We start from the raw sequence: 13,311 nt of genomic DNA on the forward strand, positions 1-13,311 counted from the left end.
AAGTTACTGAGCTCCTCAGTACCGGCCAATCTACTGCCAATGTTTGTCTATGGAGATTGCATGGCTGTGTGCTTGATTTTATACACCTGTCAGCAATGTTCCAGCAATGTGTGTGGCTGAAATAGAATCCTCTAATTTACATTTACATTACATTTAAGTCATTTAGCAGACACTCTTATCCAGAGCGACTTACAAATTGGTGCATTCACCTTATGACATCCAGTGGAACAGTCACTTTACAATAGTGCATCTAAATATTTTAAGGGGGGGGGGGTGAGAAGGATTACTTTATCCTATCCTAGGTATTCCTTAAAGAGGTGGGGTTTCAGGTGTCTCCGGAAGGTGGTGATTGACTCCGCTGTCCTGGCGTCGTGAGGGAGTTTGTTCCACCATTGGGGGGCCAGAGCAGCGAACAGTTTTGACTGGGCTGAGCGGGAACTGTACTTCCTCAGTGGTAGGGAAGCGAGCAGGCCAGGGGTGGATGAACGCAGTGCCCTTATTTGGGTGTAGGGCCTGATCAGAGCCTGGAGGTACTGAGGTGCCGTTCCCCTCACAGCTCCGTAGGCAAGCACCATGGTCTTGTAGCGGATGCGAGCTTCAACTGGAAGCCAGTGGAGAGAGCGGAGGAGCGGGGTGACGTGAGAGAACTATTTTGAACTAATTTGAAGGTGTGTCCACATACTGCTGTGTATATAGTGTATCAAGGATTTCACATTCGTTGTCATCTGCATTTAATTGAAATGCTATCTAGCTGCACCATCCATGTCCTTGACTGTACCAACTGAATTCATGTTTTACATTTATCACATAGTCAAAAAGTATTACATGTATCCCAGCTCATCACATCTCTTTACATTGATCATTTAACTTATGTGCCAAGTTCTGCCAACCCTGTTTCACCTGGATACTCCCTCATGGCCAATCTGTCTCCATCACATATACATACTAGGTAGTAGTGTACTCTCTCTCTCTCCCAGCTCAGCCCTGACATCACGATGACTAGTCAGAAGATCAGTTCTCTCTACACGTTGATTTAGAACACTCTGACATCACAAATGACTAGTCAGAAGATCAGTTCTCTCTACACGTTGATTTAGAACACTCAGACATCACAATGACTAGTCAGAAGATCAGTTCTCTCTACACGTTGATTTAGAACACTCTGACATCACAATGACTAGTCAGAAGATCAGTTCTCTCTACACGTTGATTTAGAACACACCGACATTCTCAACTTCCATTGGTCAATCCCTCCCTCGCTCCCTGGAGTTCTCTGGTTGCTGTGGTGAATGGCTTGGCTAGAGTAGTGTCCACTGGTCATCTCAGTTAGTCTGATCAACTTTCCATTACTTGTTCATTACTAGTCCTCAGACCCCCTACTCAAACTGCTGAGGACTAACCCCAAACCCTTTCTTATTTGCAGTGAATTATTGCTGGTTAATTATCTTATTATGTATAAAAGTGGTTCTCATCAAGAAAAGTCTTTGTCTTCTTCAGGTGGTTAGTGGTTCAGGTGGTTTTAACCTGCGGTTATCCCAGGGTGGGTTAGGCAGTCATACAGGCCTGACGCCAGTCCAGTCTCTCTCCCTCCATCTCCAGGGATTTTCTTCTCTCACCCCTGTGCTCTCCTCCAGAGTGAGGTCTTATGGTCCTAATAACACCCCCCTCTAGTAGGACTCCCCCTCTCACTCCTCAGGGGCTGGAGAGAAGAGCGTCTCCTACACTCTGCTCTGACCCCTCTGAGGTCAAACAGTCCTCTCACAGTGTTTAACGTCCAGGAACACAAGCTATGTTTATCTCTCTTGTTGGTGGTCCATTCGGAGGAATGGGAGGGGGACCTTTTGGCTGGAGGGGCAATACATAAGCACCTTTACAGGGGGAGTGGGGCTGGAGGCGTGGGAACGAGGTCAGAGGGAGTATTGAGTCCTGTCCTTAGTCCCAAACTCTCCTCCCTTTCCTCCTCCTCATCCCTCTCTCCCAGGCTCAGCCCTGGTCACCTGTATTGGAACAGATCTCTGTAAGCCTGGGGGATCTTCTCTATCTCCACAGGCCGAGGCAGGAAGTGCGTTAGTTTCTGGTGTTTCTTCGTCCTCCCCCCCTCCCGTGGCGAGCCGTCCTTGTTGAGCGCTACGTAGTAGAAGCGTCCGGTGTCGGTGTGTTTGTAGAGCGTAGAGGCGTATGTGTTGTACCAATTCTCCTCAAACTGCTCTCTGAACACGCACTCCGCTGTTAACTTCTTCTGCGGAAGAGAGGGAGAGATGGTTGAGTGTGGTGTCCATACAGTAGCTTCATTAGGATAGAATTTATGGATCAGTTCATTTATATGTTATTCATATTTTGCCAACAGTTTGAGGAGGAAATTTCACAGCAACAGTTCATAACACAATAATCAACAACAAAGAGCTGCTGAGGGGGTGAGAGAAGGTAAGAAGGTGGAACTAAGGGAGAGAGCCTGCTGAGGGGGTGAGAGAAGGTAAGAAGGTGGAACTAAGGGAGAGAAAGCCTGCTGAGGGGGTGAGAGAAGGTAAGAAGGTGGAATTAAGGGAGAGAAAGCCTGCTGAGGGGGTGAGAGAAGGTAAGAAGGTGGAACTAAGGGAGAGAAAGCCTGCTGAGGGGGTGAGAGAAGGTAAGAAGGTGGAACTAAGGGAGAGAAGGTAAGAAGGTGGAACTAAGGGAGAGAAAGCCTGCTGAGGGGGTGAAAGAAGGTAAGAAGGTGGAACTAAGGGAGAGAAACCCTGTTGTATTGTGGTAGGGTTCCTAGGTCCCCAATCAGCTGAACTGAACCAAAGGAAAGTGTTCCAGGCTCTGTGAGGCAGGTGCTGGTTATGATAGACCAGGGAGTCTGAGTCCCTAATGATCCCTTATTGTCTTTATACTGCACTACGACCCATAGGGATTACTATTGGTCTCTAGTCAAAAGTAGTGCACCTCATAGAGAATAGGGTGCTACGGCCCATACATGAATCCAAGATGACGTAGCAGTTCAGACGTCTTTGTCTTGTCATGTCCCGAGTATATATCTTTTTTTCCCTCTGTATATATTTCGTATATATTTTTTTACCTCCGTTTCAACATACTCTCCTGCAACCCGCCTCACCCAATGTGGTATGGATCTGCTATTTTCTATACTTTAGACCCGGAACCCCCAACAGAAACTAGCCAGCTAACTAGCTGCTAGCTAGTAGTCAGCTAGCCACTGCTAGCGGTCATCAGCTAACCTTAGCATGGTCAACTCCTGCCAGTCTGCACAGCGCGAGTCAACCCAGATCATACCGGACTGCTTTTTCTCCACATCTCCGGATTCCTATCGCAAGCTCTGAACCTTTTTAACTGGATCATCACAGCTAGCTAGCTGCTATCAGAGTGGCTACTCCTGGCGAACGTCTCTGTCCCGAAGCAAGCACCAGTGAGCCTGGAACTAGCCTCGTGCTATACATATTTTGCCAATTTACCTGGACCCCTTTTTACTGCTGACACAGAGCCCCGCCAATCCATCACGACTGGTCTACCGATGTAATCCGCCCGAGGGGTTTCAACAGGCTCCTCCGTTGTGACGTCCCCTGAAGGCCCATCCGCTAGCCTGCTAGCCGCGGCCCGCTGGCTGTCTAGAGCATATCGGACTGTTAGCTGAAGAGGACCATCAGCCAAATTCCTGGTCTGCAATACCTATTGTGCCAATTGGCCTGGACCCTTTACCTGCCTACAAGGAGCCCTGCCAATCCAACACGACTGGTCTGTCGACGTAACTGCATGAGGGGGCTACAACAGACTTCCTCCGTCTCGACGTCCCTCTAAGGCCCTTCCGCTAGCATGCTATCCCCGGCCCGCTAGCTGTATGAATCGCCGTGTCTCCAGCTCGCCTGGCTACCCACTGGCCCCTACGATCCCTCGGCTACGCATGACTCTCCCTAATGTTAATATGCCTTGTCCATTGCTGTTTTGGTTAGTGATTACTGTCTTATTTCACTGTAGAGCCTCCATCCCTGCTCAATATGCCTTAGCTAACCCTTTAGTTCCACCTCCCACACATGCGGTGACCTCACCTGGTTTAAATGATGTCTCTAGAGACAAAACGTCTCTCATCGTCACTCAATACCTAGGTTTACCGCCACTGTATTCACATCCTACCATACCTTTGTCTGTACATTATGCCTTTAATCTATTCTTCCACGCCCAAAATCCTGCTCCCTTTTCTCTCTGTTCCGAACGCACTGGACAACCAGTTGTTTTATCCTTTAGCCGTACCCTCATCCTACTCCTCCTCTGTTCCTCTGGTGATGTAGAGGTTAACCCCTGCAGCCCCCAGCATCACTCCCATTCTCCAGGCACTCTCATTTGTTGACTTCTGTAACCGTAAAAGTCTTGGTTTCATGCATGTTAACATTAGAAGCCTCCTCCCTAAGTGTGTTTTATTCAGTGCTCTAGCACACTCTGACAATGTCCTAGCCGTGTTTGAATCCTGGATTGGAAAGCCACCAAAAATCCAGAAACTTCCATCCCAAACTATAACATTTTCTGACAGGATAGAACTGCCAAAGGGGGCGGAGTTGCAATCTACTGCAAAGATAGCCTGCAGAGTTCTGTCTTACTATCCAGGTCTGTACCCAAACAATTCAAGCTTCTACTTCTAAAAATCCACCTTTCCAGAAACAAGTCTCTCACGGTTGCCACTTGTTATAGACCACCTTCTACCCCCAGCTGTGCCCAGGACACCATATGTGAATTGCCCCTCATCTATCTTCAGAGCAAGGTGACCTAAACTGGGACATGCTTAACACCCGTCCTACTTTCTAAGCTAGATGCCCTCAATCTCACACAAATTATCAATGAACCTACCAGGTACAACCCCAAATCCGTAAACACGAGCACCCTCATAGATATCATCCTGACCAACCTGCCCTCCAAATACACCTCTGCTGTTTTCAACCAAGATCTCAGCGACCACTGCCTCATTGCCTGCATCCGTAATGGGTCTGCGGTCAAACGACCACCCCTCATCACTGTCAAACGCTCCCTAAAACACTTCAGCGAGCAGGCCTTTCTAATCGACCTGGCCCGGGTATCCTGGAAGGATATTGACCTCATCTCGTCAGTAGAGGATGCCTGCTTATTATTTAAAAGTGCTTTCCTCACCATCATAAATAAGCATGGCCCATTCAAACAATTTAGAAACAGGAACGGATGTAGTCCTTGGTTCACTCCAGACCTGACTGCCCTTGACCAGCACAAAAACATCCTGTGGCTTTCTGCATCGAATAGCCCCCGTGATATACAACTTTTCAGGGAAGTCACAAACCATCAGTTAGGAAAGCTAAGGCTAGCTTTTTCAAACAGAAATTTGCATCCCGTAATACTAACTCAAAAACATTCTGGTACATTGTAAAGTCCATGGAGAATAAGAGCACCTCCTCCCAGCTGCCCACTGCACTGAGGCTGGGAAACACTGTCACCACCGATAAATCCACTATAATTGAGAATTTCAATAAGCATTTTTCTATTGCTGGCCATGCTTTCCACCTGGCTACGCCTACCCCGGTCAACAGCACTGCACCCCCCACAGCAACTTGCCCAAACCTCCCCCATTTCTCCTTCACCCAAATCCAGACAGCTGATGTTCTGAAAAAGTTGCAAAATCTGGACCACTACAAATCAGCTGGGCTAGACAATCTGGACCCTCTCTTTCTAAAATTATCTGCCAAACCCACTGGCTCCAGGTCATCTATAAGTATTTTCTAGGTAAAGCCCCGCCTTATCTCAGCTCACTGGTCACCATAGCAGCACCCACCTGTAGCACACGCTCCAGCAAGTATATTTCACTAGTCACCCCCAAAGCCTATTCCTCCTTTGGCCGCCTTTCCTTCCAGTTCTCTGCTGACAATGACTGGAAAAAATTGCAAAAATCACTGAAACTGGAGACTCATATCTCCCTCACTAACTTTAAGCATCAGCTGTCAGAGTAGCTCCTGTAAATAGCCCATCCAACTACCTCATCCCCATATTGTTATTTATTTTTTTGCTCCTTTGCACACCAGTATCTCTACTTGCACATTCATCTTCTACACATCTATCACTCCAGTGTTTAATTGCTAAATTGTAATTACTTCGCCACTACGGCCTATTTACTGCCTTACCTACCTAATCTTACCTCATTTGCACACACTGTACATATACTTTTCTATTGTGTTATTGACTGTATGTTTGTTTATTCCATGTGTAACATGTGTAACTCTGTGTTGTTGTTTGTCTGGAGGGCCGAGTGTCTGCGTGTTTCGCTCCTCCCTTGTATTTGATTGATGGATTTAGGTCACTAATTAGTAAGGAACTCCCCTCACCTGGTTGTCTAGGTCTCAGTAAGGAACTCCCCTCACCTGGTTGTCTAGGTCTCAGTAAGGAACTCCCCTCACCTGGTTGTCTAGGTCTCAGTAAGGAACTCCCCTCACCTGGTTGTCTAGGTCTCAGTAAGGAACTCCCCTCACCTGGTTGTCTAGGTAATAGGGGAGAGGTCAGGTGAAAGGCAGGGGAGAGGTCAGGTGATAGGCAGTTGAGAGGAAAGGTGATAGGAAGTGGAGAGGTGAGATGATAGGCAGGGGAGAGGTCAGGTGATAGGCAGGGGAGAGGTCAGGTGATAGGCAGGGGAGAGGTCAGGTGATAGGAAGTGGAGAGGTCAGGTGATAGGCAGGGGAGAGGTCAGGTGATAGGCAGGGGAGAGGTCAGGTGATAGGCAGGGGAGAGGTCAGGTGATAGGCAGGGGAGAGGTCAGGTGATAGGAAGTGGAGAGGTCAGGTGATAGGAAGTGGAGAGGTCAGGTGATAGGAAGTGGAGAGGTCAGGTGATAGGCAGGGGAGAGGTCAGGTGATAGGCAGGGGAGAGGTCAGGTGATAGGAAGTGGAGAAGTCAGGTGATAGGAAGTGGAGAGGTCAGGTGATAGGCAGGGGAGAGGTCAGGTGATAGGCAGGGGAGAGGTCAGGTGATAGGCAGGGGAGAGGTCAGGTGATAGGCAGGGGAGAGGTCAGGTGATAGGCAGGGGAGAGGTCAGGTGATAGGCAGGGGAGAGGTCAGGTGATAGGCAGGGGAGAGGTCAGGGGAGAGGTCAGGTGATAGGCAGGGGCGAGGTCAGGTGATAGGCAGGGGAGAGGTCAGGTGATAGGCAGGGGAGAGGTCAGGTGATAGGCAGGGGAGAGGTCAGGTGATAGGCAGGGGAGAGGTCAGGTGATAGGAAGTGGGGAGGTCAGTCTACAGCAATACAATAGTCTACAGCAATACAATACAATGATCCTCCCTTGACTTGTCTACAGCTCTACAATATAATCATCCTCCCTAGTCTAGTCTACAACTCTACAATACAATGATCCTCCCTTGACGAGCCTACAACTCTACAATATAATGATCCTTCCTAGACTAGTCTCCAACTCTACAATACAATGATCCTCGCTAGACTAGTCTACAACTCTACAATATAATGATCCTTCCTAGACTGGTCTACAACTCTACAATATAATGATCCTTCCTAGACTAGTCTACAACTCTACAATATAATGATCCTTCCTAGACTGGTTTCCAACTCTACAATATAATGATCCTTCCTAGTCTAGTCTACAACTCTACAATATAATGATCCTCCCTAGACTAGTCTACAATATAATGATCCTCCCTAGACTAGTCTATAATATAATGATCCTCCCTAGACTAGTCTACAACTCTACAATATAATGATCCTCTCTAGACTAGTCTACAATATAATGATCCTCCCTAGACTAGTCTACAATATAATGATCCTCCCTAGACTAGTCTACAATATAATGATCCTCCCTAGACTAGTCTATAATATAATGATCCTCCCTAGACTAGTCTACAACTCTACAATATAATGATCCTCTCTAGACTAGTCTACAATATAATGATCCTCCCTAGACTAGTCTATAATATAATGATCCTCCCTAGACTAGTCTACAACTCTACAATATAATGATCCTCTCTAGACTAGTCTACAATATAATGATCCTCCCTAGACTAGTCTACAACAATACAATATAATGATCCTCTCTAGACTAGTCTACAATATAATGATCCTCCCTAGACTAGTCTACAACAGTACAATATAATGATCCTCTCTAGACTAGTCTACAATATAATGATCCTCCCTAGACTAGTCTACAACTCTACAATATAATGATCCTCTCTAGACTAGTCTACAATATAATGATCCTCCCTAGACTAGTCTACAACAATACAATATAATGATCCTCTCTAGACTAGTCTACAATATAATGATCCTCCCTAGACTAGTCTATAATATAATGATCCTCCCTAGACTAGTCTACAACTCTACAATATAATGATCCTCTCTAGACTAGTCTACAATATAATGATCCTCTCTAGACTAGTCTACAACAATACAATATAATGATCCTCCCTAGACTAGTCTACAACTCTACAATATAATGATCCTCTCTAGACTAGTCTACAATATAATGATCCTCCCTAGACTAGTCTACAACTCTACAATATAATGATCATCCCTTGAATACTCTACAATATAATGATCCTCCCTAGACTAGTCTACAATATAATGATCCTCCCTAGACTAGTCTACAATATAATGATCCTCCCTAGACTAGTCTACAATATAATGATCCTCTCTAGACTAGTCTACAACAATACAATATAATGATCCTCCCTACTAGTCTAATATAATGATCCTCCCTAGACTAGTCTACAATATAATGATCCTCCCTAGACTAATATAATGATCCTCTCTAGACAATATATAATGATCCTCCCTAGACTAGTCTACAATATAATGATCCTCTCTAGACTAGTCTACAATATAATGATCCTCCCTAGACTAGTCTACAATATAATGATCCTCCCTAGACTAGTCTACAACAATACAATATAATGATCCTCCCTAGACTAATCTACAATATAATGATCCTCCCTAGACTAAACGACAATATAATGATCCTCCCTAGACTAGTCTACAATATAATGATCCTCCCTAGACTAGTCTACAATATAATGATCCTCCCTAGACTAGTCTACAATATAATGATCCTCCCTAGACTAGTCTACAACAATACAATATAATGATCCTCCCTAGACTAAACTACAATATAATGATCCTCCCTAGACTAAACAACAATATAATGATCCTCCCTAGACTAGTCTACAATATAATGATCCTCCCTAGACTAGTCTACAATATAATGATCCTCCCTAGACTAGTCTACAACAATACAATATAATGATCCTCCCTAGACTAATCTACAATATAATGATCCTCCCTAGACTAAACAACAATATAATGATCCTCCCTAGACTAGTCTACAATATAATGATCCTCCCTAGACGAGTCTATGATAAAATGATCCTCCCTAGACTAGTCTACAATATAATGATCCTCCCTAGACTAGTCTACAATATAATGATCCTCCCTAGACTAGTCTACAATAAAATGATCCTCCCTAGACTAGTCTACAATATAATGATCCTCTCTAGACTAGTCTACAAAAATACAATATAATGATCCTACCTGGACAGAACAATAGAACCCAACAGGACAGAACAATAGAACCCAACAGGACAGAACAATAGAACAGAATAATAGAACCCAACAGGACAGAATAATAGAACCCAACAGGACAGAACAATAGAACAGAATAATAGAACACAACAATAGAACAGAATAATAGAACACAACAGGACAGAATAATAGAACACAACAGGACAGAGCAATAGAACAGAATAATAGAACACAACAGGACAGAGCAATAGAACAGAATAATAGAACACAACAGGACAGAGCAATAGAACAGAATAATAGAACACAACAGGACAGAACAATATAACAGAATAATAGAACACAACAGGACAGAGCAATAGAACAGAATAATAGAACACAACAGGACAGAGCAATAGAACAGAATAATAGAACACAACAGGACAGAACAATAGAACAGAATAATAGAACACAACAGGACAGAACAATATAACAGAATAATAGAACACAACAGGACAGAGCAATAGAACAGAATAATAGAACACAACAGGACAGAACAATAGAACAGAATAATAGAACACAACAGGACAGAGCAATAGAACAGAATAATAGAACACAACAGGACAGAGAAATAGAACAGAATAATAGAACACAACAGGACAGAACAATAGAACAGAATAATAGAACACAACAGGACAGAGCAATAGAACAGAATAATAGAACACAACAGGACAGAGCAATAGAACAGAATAATAGAACACAACAGGACAGAATAATAGAACACAACAGGACAGAGCAATAGAACAGAATAATAGAACACAACAGGACAGAGCAATAGAACAGAATAATAGAACACAACAGGACAGAGCAATAGAACAGAATAATAGAACACAACAGGACAGAACAATAGAACAGAATAATAGAACACAACAGGACAGAGCAATAGAACAGAATAATAGAACACAACAGGACAGAACAATAGAACAGAATAATAGAACACAACAGGACAGAGCAATAGAACAGAATAATAGAACACAACAGGACAGAACAATAGAACAGAATAATAGAACACAACAGGACAGAACAATAGAACAGAATAATAGAACACAACAGGACAGAGCAATAGAACAGAATAATAGAACACAACAGGACAGAACAATAGAACAGAATAATAGAACACAACAGGACAGAGCAATAGAACAGAATAATAGAACACAACAGGACAGAACAATAGAACAGAATAATAGAACACAACAGGACAGAGCAATAGAACAGAATAATAGAACACAACAGGACAGAATAATAGAACACAACAGGACAGAGCAATAGAACAGAATAATAGAACACAACAGGACAGAGCAATAGAACAGAATAATAGAACACAACAGGACAGAGCAATAGAACAGAATAATAGAACACAACAGGACAGAATAATAGAACACAACAGGACAGAGCAATAGAACAGAATAATAGAACACAACAGGACAGAGCAATAGAACAGAATAATAGAACACAACAGGACAGAGCAATAGAACAGAATAATAGAACACAACAGGACAGAACAGGAACAGAATAATAGAACACAACAGGACAGAGCAATAGAACAGAATAATAGAACACAACAGGACAGAACAATAGAACAGAATAATAGAACACAACAGGACAGAGCAATAGAACAGAATAATAGAACACAACAGGACAGAACAATAGAACAGAATAATAGAACACAACAGGACAGAACAATAGAACAGAATAATAGAACACAACAGGACAGAGCAATAGAACAGAATAATAGAACACAACAGGACAGAGCAATAGAACAGAATAATAGAACACAACAGGACAGAATAATAGAACACAACAGGACAGAGCAATAGAACAGAATAATAGAACACAACAGGACAGAGCAATAGAACAGAATAATAGAACACAACAGGACAGAGCAATAGAACAGAATAATAGAACACAACAGGACAGAGCAATAGAACAGAATAATAGAACACAACAGGACAGAGCAATAGAACATAATAATAGAACACAACAGGACAGAACAATAGAACAGAATAATAGAACACAACAGGACAGAGCAATAGAACAGAATAATAGAACACAACAGGACAGAGCAATAGAACAGAATAATAGAACACAACAGGACAGAATAATAGAACACAACAGGACAGAGCAATAGAACAGAATAATAGAACACAACAGGACAGAGCAATAGAACAGAATAATAGAACACAACAGGACAGAGCAATAGAACAGAATAATAGAACACAACAGGACAGAACAATAGAACAGAATAATAGAACACAACAGGACAGAGCAATAGAACAGAATAATAGAACACAACAGGACAGAACAATAGAACAGAATAATAGAACACAACAGGACAGAACAATAGAACAGAATAATAGAACACAACAGGACAGAACAATAGAACAGAATAATAGAACACAACAGGACAGAACAATAGAACAGAATAATAGAACACAACAGGACAGAGCAATAGAACAGAATAATAGAACACAACAGGACAGAACAATAGAACAGAATAATAGAACACAACAGGACAGAGCAATAGAACAGAATAATAGAACACAACAGGACAGAACAATAGAACAGAATAATAGAACACAACAGGACAGAGCAATAGAACAGAATAATAGAACACAACAGGACAGAATAATAGAACACAACAGGACAGAGCAATAGAACAGAATAATAGAACACAACAGGACAGAGCAATAGAACAGAATAATAGAACACAACAGGACAGAGCAATAGAACAGAATAATAGAACACAACAGGACAGAATAATAGAACACAACAGGACAGAGCAATAGAACAGAATAATAGAACACAACAGGACAGAGCAATAGAACAGAATAATAGAACACAACAGGACAGAGCAATAGAACAGAATAATAGAACACAACAGGACAGAACAATAGAACAGAATAATAGAACACAACAGGACAGAGCAATAGAACATAATAATAGAACACAACAGGACAGAACAATAGAACAGAATAATAGAACACAACAGGACAGAACAATAGAACAGAATAATAGAACACAACAGGACAGAGCAATAGAACAGAATAATAGAACACAACAGGACAGAACAATATAACAGAATAATAGAACACAACAGGACAGAACAATAGAACAGAATAATAGAACACAACAGGACAGAGCAATAGAACATAATAATAGAACACAACAGGACAGAACAATAGAACAGAATAATAGAACACAACAGGACAGAACAATAGAACAGAATAATAGAACACAACAGGACAGAGCAATAGAACAGAATAATAGAACACAACAGGACAGAACAATATAACAGAATAATAGAACACAACAGGACAGAACAATAGAACAGAATAATAGAACACAACAGGACAGAATAATAGAACAGAATAATAGAACACAACAGGACAGAACAATAGAACAGAATAATAGAACACAACAGGACAGAGTAATAGAACAGAATAATAGAACACAACAGGACAGAACAATAGAACAGAATAATAGAACACAACAGGACAGAGCAATAGAACCCAATAGTCTGACAACACCACTCTGTCAGGGTGGGTGTGTTTCAGTGTGTGTGTGTGTGTGTGTGTGTGTGTGTGTGTGTGTGTGTGTGTGTGTGTGTGTGTGTGTGTGTGTGTGTGTGTGTGTGTGTGTGTGTGTGTGTGTGTGTGTGTGTGTGTGTGTGAGTTCGCCCAACCTCTGGGGTATCTGAATAGTCTGCCCTCTTGGCCCAGCTCTCTGCTGTTTGGCTGGGCGGGGTATAACCT

General features: G+C 42.7%; 1 protein-coding gene across 2 annotated transcripts in view; it reads right to left on the reverse strand.

Moving 5' to 3' along the window:
• Positions 1-694: 694 nt before the first annotated feature.
• The window catches only part of LOC123994223 (fibroblast growth factor 16-like), a 56,569-nt gene continuing 43,952 nt past the window's right edge, over positions 695-13,311 (reverse strand). Inside the window, exon 3 of one of the 2 annotated variants that reach the window (XM_046296761.1) lies at positions 695-2,236. In XM_046296761.1, the coding sequence (XP_046152717.1) occupies positions 1,994-2,236 (243 nt within the window). In that variant the 3' untranslated portion in view covers positions 695-1,993. Of the gene's footprint in view, positions 2,240-13,311 lie in introns of both variants that reach the window. The other variant, XM_046296760.1, reaches the window with a different exon arrangement.

Source organism: Oncorhynchus gorbuscha, linkage group LG13 (assembly GCF_021184085.1).
Source record: "Oncorhynchus gorbuscha isolate QuinsamMale2020 ecotype Even-year linkage group LG13, OgorEven_v1.0, whole genome shotgun sequence".
In the NCBI taxonomy this organism is placed as follows: Eukaryota; Metazoa; Chordata; class Actinopteri; order Salmoniformes; family Salmonidae; genus Oncorhynchus; species Oncorhynchus gorbuscha.